The sequence below is a fragment of the Pistacia vera genome, unplaced genomic scaffold (assembly GCF_008641045.1).
Source record: "Pistacia vera cultivar Batoury unplaced genomic scaffold, PisVer_v2 Contig67, whole genome shotgun sequence".
NCBI lineage: Eukaryota > Viridiplantae > Streptophyta > Magnoliopsida > Sapindales > Anacardiaceae > Pistacia > Pistacia vera.
Genome location: NW_022196523.1, coordinates 182,863 through 191,467, shown reverse-complemented (window position 1 = coordinate 191,467; position 8,605 = coordinate 182,863). Strand labels below are relative to the sequence as shown.

The 8,605-nt window shown below is 36.8% G+C and overlaps 1 protein-coding gene across 1 annotated transcript; it reads right to left on the bottom strand.

Annotated features, from left to right (window-relative positions):
- Window positions 1-1,651: 1,651 nt before the first annotated feature.
- On the bottom strand, window positions 1,652-3,349 carry LOC116112852 (AAA-ATPase ASD, mitochondrial-like). Its single transcript, XM_031398978.1, has one exon. The coding sequence runs from the start codon at window positions 3,294-3,296 to the stop codon at window positions 1,827-1,829; it is 1,470 nt and encodes a 489-aa protein (XP_031254838.1). The 5' UTR covers window positions 3,297-3,349; the 3' UTR covers window positions 1,652-1,826.
- Between the last annotated feature and the right edge of the window lie 5,256 nt (window positions 3,350-8,605).

Here is an 8,605-nt window from a genome sequence, read left to right as displayed (position 1 = left end):
TGTGGCAGTAATGCCTCGCAGCAATTTGGCTTGCATAATAGATGTAGGTCCATTCATCATTTCTATAGTATTTGAATGAAAGTCTAATGTAATTCATCTAAGTTTGATGCAACTAGTGGGGGATGAAAATGTCGGAGCAAGGGTGAGCTACATGCACTAGGAAGAACAAGCCATTGGGTGATATCGCGAAGTCTATATGAGGGCAAGACTATGCAAATGGGAATCGGCAAAAAAGAGAAAAGGGGAGACGACATAGGCCTATGTCTACAAGCGTTCAAAAGTCGAGACAACTTCGTGAGTGTGATGCGGGAATCACACAATTAGGTGGGTGTCACACAATGGAGCTAAATACTAGAGACTTAACTCGAGAGTGAGATAATGACTATTGCATAGAATTCGTTTTAGTTCATTTGTAGTTGTAAATTTTTAAGTCGCATATGAACACTAGTTGTGTCATAAACTTTCTAACCAATTTGAATTGGATTTAGCCTGTAATCATTCAAGTTGATCATCTCGGAAACAGCTACGAGGATCAACATTTTGTATTTGTACATCTATACTTAAAACTATATTTAAGTTTTAGGCGTTTATATAAATGGTAAGAGGGTAATTCTGTAAAAAAATATTAACTCATAATAATGTGTATTCTAATGACTTATTAACGGTTCAGTAATAACATGAGGAGTTTTGTTGTTTTGAAAATCTAAAGGGTATTTTAGTTAGTACTTCAAACCTCAGAGGGCTCATGAAACTCCATTATTTATGTCATTACTATTCATTATACACTAACTTAAAAGATAGAATTAATGACAAAAATCCCCCCTTGCTATGATTATTAAATGACAAATATTTCAATTAGTTTTCTAAAATGATTGAAAAAAGCCTTTATCATTAAGTTTTAATTGTTAAAATAAACCATAAAAAGGAAATTACATAGGTATTTTCTTGTGTTTTCTTTTTGCTGTCTCATTTACATTGACAATGAAGTTCTTACACTCAGCCTGCCATCTTTGACTACTCCGCCTTACTTTTGTGCAATCGGCAAATTTTGTATTGATCCATAACCAAAGAAATTAAAGTAAAGTCGATGATCTATCAAAAACACTCAATCAGAAGTAAAGTTATATAGAGGTTTAGGGTAATTTTCATCTTCATACAGAAATATTAGGTATGATGATTCCTTAACATTTGTTCTAATATAGCTAGGAATCAATCCAGGTGATGATTTTAAGAAAAAAGATTGAATTTACGGAAACCATGTTTAAATTTAAGCAAGTTACAGGATTCATCCGGAAAATTTTCACGCAGAGTTGTCAAATCCGGATCTGAAACCAAGTCTCATAAACTAAATCCGTGACTCATTTTCCAGCGATGTGCGATGTAACAAACTCCTCGCCTTATAGACCTCGCTTTTTCATGAGGTCATCACATCGGCCCTATTGGATGGGGGGCCCTTTGATATCAATTGTCAAATCTTGGGTCCGAACAAGCCTTATAAACTGATTACCAAATCTGAGGCTCAGTCTCTAGTTATGTGCCACAAGTTCATGAACACAACTTAACATGAATCTACTGCTTAGCGGCTATTATCAATTATTGACTTGCTTCTGGCATGTCATTGATTCAAAGATAATGGAGGGTGAGAACAGGATGAAATCAAACCAACAGTTCATCGACTTATATACAAACAAGATCATGATATACACATAGAATTCAAACTAAAACCAGCCATATTTGCTAGCTTAAATTGTTTATATTGTTTTTGTACTAACAATTGGTTCAGAAACTGGCCAACCTGATGAGCAATTACACTGTTCAATCAAAGTCTATTTAACCTTTAAAGTAACAAAGCCTGGTTCCCCTGTTAACTCCTCCTCTTTCTCTTTCTCTTTCTCTTCTGCTTCTTTCACAGCTTTCAATTTTGCTTCTTCTTTTGCCACTTCCAGGGCCTGGATTAAGCTTCTCAGGCTAAACTCCACGTCAGGTGGAAATTTTTTTGGCATCAAATGCTCTGCAACATCAGCTGGTGTCAATTTTGTTTCTCGCAGCAATTCACTAACTGTTGCGAACAAATCATGTGAATCAATACTGAGGTAGTTCTTGGCAAGAACTTTGAATGCTTCAAAGCTACAATATGACAATTCTATATGCTTATCCATTCTGCCTTTCCGAATTAGAGCTGGATCGAGCTTCTCTATATGATTTGTTGTGAACACTATTAATCTTTCACCCCCACAAGCTGACCAAATGCCATCAATAAAATTCAATAATCCTGAAAGAGTAACCTGGCTGCTTCTTGTCTCTCTTTCTTCTTTCTCAAGTTTCTGTCTCGGATCCTTCTCTGTGCTATTTCCCTCTTCTTCTTTCTCTTTTTTCTTCCTCCTTTGGCCTGTAAGATCAAGCGAACAATCGATGTCTTCGATGACAATAACCGACTTGCTAGATGTTTCAATCAGTAGCCTCCTCAGTTCAGTATTGTCTTTGACAGAAGTGAGCTCAAGATCATACAAATCATAGCCTAAAAGATTCGCCATGGCAGCAATCATGGTAGACTTGCCGGTCCCCGGAGGTCCATACAAAAGATACCCTCTTTTCCAGGCTCTCCCAATTCTTGCATAGAAGTCTTCAGCCTTGCTGAACGTGATCAAGTCCTCCATAATCTCTTGCTTCTTCTCGGCTTCCATGGCAAGTGTCTGGAACGTTGCAGGGTGCTGAAACGTGACATGGCTCCACCTCGAACAATTGTTTGTGTAAAGCTTTCGCATCCGGTTTCTCACCTTGATCGCGTTGCCTTCTTTCAGGACATTAACAAGGTAAGGCCCCAAGATGAGCTCCCTGTATCGCTTATGAAAAGTGAGCTTGTAGAATCTCTTTTCATCCGTCACAGAATAAAAAGAAACCACCTGAGACTTTGTTACGTTTTTCCCTGAACTCCACCACAATCGGACTCCCTGGAACTCATCAGAAACCTCTTCATAATCATCCATGCTCAGCACAAGTGACTGATTATTGTTCTTGACAATATCAGCTTTGAGTCTCTTAGCTTGAGTAGACGACTTGGAGCTCAGATAATTCTCAATAGCTGAGTAAGCGTCACTGCGCATGAAACGGTCACCTGTAAACTCGTGAAACGTGACTTGGATATAAGGGTAGAAAAAAACGACCAATCTTTTGGAGTGTTTCTCAAAGTATTCCCGAAGTTCATAAGGAAAATATTGCCGAAACATGGCCCAAACAAACATCATACTAGCAAGAACTGAACCCATATGAGCAAACCATTCTTTAGCGGCTTCCATTCTTGAGCTTAATGCGGTTTTTGTGATGGTTATGTTGTGTTGAGTAAAGGGTATATTCGAGTGGCTTAAATAAGCACACTTGGGCCATCTTCCATGTGAATACAGTACAGAAAGAGATCCGAAATTGACCAGTAGCTTTGTCTGCTAGTCCTGCTGAGTCAGCTACCGAATCTTTTGAGATAAGCAAAGTGGGTCGTAAAACTTTTTTGAACTTGTTGAAACGTGAGTAAAGCACTTAGCACTAGTTAGCAGAGCTTTCCAGGACATTGAACTCTGACACATTGGTGACATCTACAATGATAGCTCAGCCTCTGATGTAAGGGTCATTTAGTCGTTAATTAATAGTAAAATATTTCTATCAGTTGGAAAGAACAAGAGAGAGGATAAAGGCTAGATTCATTGCCATTCAATTTCCTTCTAGTGTTTTCTTCGTGTCATTCACTCAGGTAAAATATATTCAGCCTGCCATCTTTGACTCTACCTCATTTTTATGCGACCGCCATAACTATTATATTCGACAGCCAAAGAAATTAAAATTGTTCATCTTTGTAAAAGACAATAATAGTAAATTACATAAAGCAGTAAATAAAGCACTATTAAAATAATCACTTTCATTGACAGATGTGGACTGCGAAATATAGCTTTCATTCATGTTGAAATCTGTAATATAGATAGTGAAGCTCAAGGTAAGTCCCTTTCAGTTTCAACCCATGATTTCCTCGTTGGAAATGAAATTGGTAATAGGTAAGAGATAAATTTACAATATCTTGATAATAGGTCCGGGTGTTTCGGAAACGTTTTATTGTTTTTCACATAACGTAAACCATTTTTTATCTTCAAAACAGAATAGGTTCGATCAAGGGCAGAGCTATGTGTTGACTTCACCGCCACCCTAGGTCCCACGATATTTTTCTTAAATATCCTTTTTACCCCTTTATTTTCTGAAATTCACTTTTAACCCTTTAATGCAACAAAACATCTCCTATATTTATTAATTTAGCGAAATACCCCCTACAATAAAACATTAAAAATTAACAAAAACACCCACACCCACCCATAAAATGCCGGCAGCCGGCCACCGGAGGGTGGATGGAAGTTGCCGGAATGGCGCACGACTGGCTAGATTTGGCTGGTCGTGTCCCAATCTAGCATTTTTTGTCTAGATCCACCATGGATCTGGTTGGAAAAGACCAAATCTACTACCAAATATTTGGCTATTGACGGTCACTCTACGGCGGTGGTGGCTGACATCTAGCATTTAATGGGTGGGTTGGGGTGTTTTTGTTAATTTTTAATGTTTTATTGTATGAGGTATTTAGCTAAATTAACAAACCTAGGGGGTTTAAAAATCTAAATATTTGAGTTGAATAGAATATGATTGGATTTTGAGAATATTGAAACAAATATGTATTTTGGATATGATAGGAACAGGGAAACAAACACATCCTAAATTTTTTAAAAATTGAGTGGGGACTATGATCCCCACTCGTCATTCATTCGATCCACCACTGACTAATATTTCACTCTTATGCAATTGACACTATTTATATTCCACAGACAAAGAAAAATCAAAGCTACCCACACCCATGGGTAGCCCGGTGGTAAGGGCGAACCAAGAGGATTGTGGAGTTGTGCATGGTTTCAAACCATAATCTCAGGTTCAATTCCCCGCTGGACGCAAAGGTAGCACATAATATATTAATATTTCTCCTTAATTTTCATCTCGAAACTGAATAGGTTTGCGACAACATACATGTTAAGTACCTTTTTGTAAGGTGCTTTCACTCAAAACCTTAAATACCAGAAGTTCCCAATAGCATTGAACTTGTCACCGTTGGATATCGAGGAGCAATAAAACTAATCATAATCATGCACCTTCACCCCTCTTATTTGTTTAGTTTTTTTGTTGGGTACCCTAGAAGATTAGTTTCACTTCACTGCAACCATTTCTTGAGAAATTTTTCTGTACTTTGAACAAGAACAAGGACCATCTACATGAAAACAACTTAACAGAATCTACTGCTTAAAGGCTATAATCAAACAGTGACTTGCTTCTTCAATGTCACTGATTCAAAGATGATAATCAGCTTAAAACAACTTCTTTGGCAATGAGTGTAAGGACCAAAGTGAGTGAAATTATACCTAAATTTTTATTCTAGTTCTGAAATCCTGTTGCTTGACTCCCTGGTAACGTTAAAGATCAATTCCCCCCTCTGTAGCCTTCATTATCTATGAAATATTGCTCATTAAACGAATTTTATATCAGCTCTTCACTATAAATCACTTTAGAGCTTTCTATCAAACATCAAAAAAAGGTCCTACACATAAATGTACAAACCACAGGATGGGATAAAATTTTATATACAATTAATAAAACTTGACCATCTGAAGTTATAAGAATGATGTGAAAAAGGGAACAAGGAAACTTCAGCAAAGGTTCCAATAGCATTATTATAAGAGTGATTTTGGCTCAAGTTACACCTTTTTTTTTTTTTTTTTTTTGGCTGTCCATTCAGATTGTCACTAACTCAATTATATGAACATATATTTGCCTGTCATCTTTGAATAATATCTCACTCTTATGCAAGTGGCATTATATATTCCAGAGACCATGAAAAACTAAAGTTGATCATGCAAGAAATAGACAGAATCAGAAGTGAATTACACATAGTCTTCTTAATTTATCTCGAAACTGAATAGGTGTGCAAAAACACACTTGTCAAGTACTTTTTTGAGTGCTTCATTCAAACCTAGAGCATAGAACCTGGCACTGTTGGATAGTAGAGAAATAGTTTAAGAATTCAGAATCATGCATCTTCACCCCTCTAATTTATTGTTTTGTTATGTCCCCTAGAAGAGAATTGAAGCTAAATATGCACGAACAAGGGCCATGGCAAGAACAAAACTCAAGGAACTGACGGGGGCTAGAAAACAAACAATAGGAATCTACTGCTCAAACTTAAAGAGTATTAACAATTTAGTTGCTTTCGCAATGTCACCGATACAAAGTTATTATAGAATCCCTCGGCGATTCATTTGGTTGACTCTCTCATCCATTTTGTTGATCAGCTGTAACATTAGTTGCAGCCTGGTGTGCCTATCAGCAGAAAGCCACAACACAAAAATAAAATGAAAATAAACACTATATGACAAATGAGAGAAAACACTATATGAAAGATACATGTAGTCTAAAATTCAGTGAATTTATATGTGAATCGTAACTTTTCGTTTTCCTAACTGTAGTAATCTGCAACACTTGCATAAAGATAGAAGATAAATTCAGAATGAATACAATAAAATCAAACCAACAACATTTTATTGACTTATTTACAAACAATATCATGATTTACACACACAATACAAACTAAAACCAATATAGCCTTGCTGCTAATAAGCTCCAGCATATTCACAATAAACAACCACTGCTGATCATCCTCATTTACAGACATTATGTCCAAATCAATCTAATAGCTAGCTTGCTGCTAATCAGCTCAAGCTGTCATCCTAGCAACATCACTGTGCAATTCAGTTGCTATTCTGCAAGTTGTACAATATATTACACAACCATGATAGCCACACTATTTACCAAATTAAAAGATATATCCAAGCCTTCACAAGTTGTGAAACCATTGTTGGTCGAATTCTCGGTAGCATTCAAGATCAATTCTCCCTCCTTTATCTGCCTTTTTGATGAACCTCTCTTCACAGGCTTGGCTGAAGTTTCATCACCTTTCACATTCTCCTTAGCAGAATCAGTACACTTGTCCTCCTTTTCTCTTCTTTCTCTGCCTTTGAGCGCACTTCTTCCTCAGCTTCTTCCTGTTCTCCTTCACCGCAGAGAGCTTCAATCAGATTCTTCAAACAAGTCTCTGCATCATCCTCATCAGACTTTGGCATCAAATTCTCTGCTACATCTGCAGGAACATATTTGTTCTGCCAACTGATTGTCAACTTCTGCAAACAGCTCATGTGAGTCAATATCTAAATAATTCTTGGCTAGCACCTGAATGTTTCAAAGCCACAATAGGACATTCATAAACGCTTGTCCATCCTTCCTCTCCTGATAGCTGCTGGATCAAGTTTGTCCACATAATTAGTAGTGAACACATGACCCTTTCTCCCACCCACGCTGACCAGAGGCCATCAATGAATTCAAAAGCCCTGATAAAGTAACCTTACTTTCTTTGCTTTCATTCCTTCTTTTTCAGTGCCTTACACAAAAGTTTCTTAAGTTACATCTCGAAACCGGCTGGTTTGCAAAACACACATGTCAACTACTTTTTTAAGGTGCTTTCATTCAAACCTTAAAACGAATTTCTTGAAATTTACCTATTAATACAGAAAGTTTCCTAAAGCATAGAACCTGTCACGTTTGAATATCTGGCAGAAAAAGATCAGATTCAGAATCAGCATCTTTACCCTCCTATTTATTTATTTGTTTTGTTGGGTCCCCTGGAAGAAAATTGGAACTCAAATTCTTATGCAAGTGTTTCATACTAGGCAGTATCCATTTCTTGGGAAATTCTTTTATACGAGTACAAGAACAAGGGTAACTATAGGAATCTACTTTAAAGACTATGATAAATTAGTTATCTGCTTCTGCAATGTCACGGATTCAAAGATACCGACAGAATCTCTTTGGTTTGATTCATTGGACTGCCTCATCAGTTTTTTTGGATCAACCTTAACGTAAGTGTTGCCTGCAGGTTTAATAGAGAGAAAATCCACAACTGAATAAACTCTTAAACACTCATAGATAATGTACAGTAGTTCTGAAATCTTTATGCTTGAATTTGCTATAGCATTAAGATCAATGTTCCCCTCTTCGGCCTTCCTTATCGATGAAAACCATTCTCTTCCAAAGGATTACATAACCCTTCACTGTGTCAAATATTCACAGGAAGTCCTGCACTAAATGCAAAAACTACAGAAGGGGTGAAATATTTTATAAAATAAAAAAACTTGGACCTTCGATTTTCCAAGAGTGAAGTAAGAAAGGGAGCATGGAAACTTCAGCAAAGATTCCAAAAGCATTTTAAGGGTGATTTTGGATTCTGATACATTGGTGACATGCACCAGATACAGACACTGATGTAAGGGTCCCTTAGCTGTTAATATAAGAGTTAAAATATGTTTGTCTTTGATCCCCGTTAAGTAGAGAATTTGTAACACAATGATTCTTCACGTCTCTGTTGGCGACTTGAATCAGGGCTAAATAAATTTATTCCTAAACTTCAGATTATCAATCAAACACATCATGATTGCCTCAGTATGCCAACTGTAATTTAAAGTAATTTAAGTAATTACAT

Bases quoted from the DNA above. Each gene is read 5' to 3' on its own strand.
- LOC116112852 (XM_031398978.1), bottom strand. From the start codon at position 3,296: ATGGAAGCCGCTAAAGAATGGTTTGCTCATATGGGTTCAGTTCTTGCT.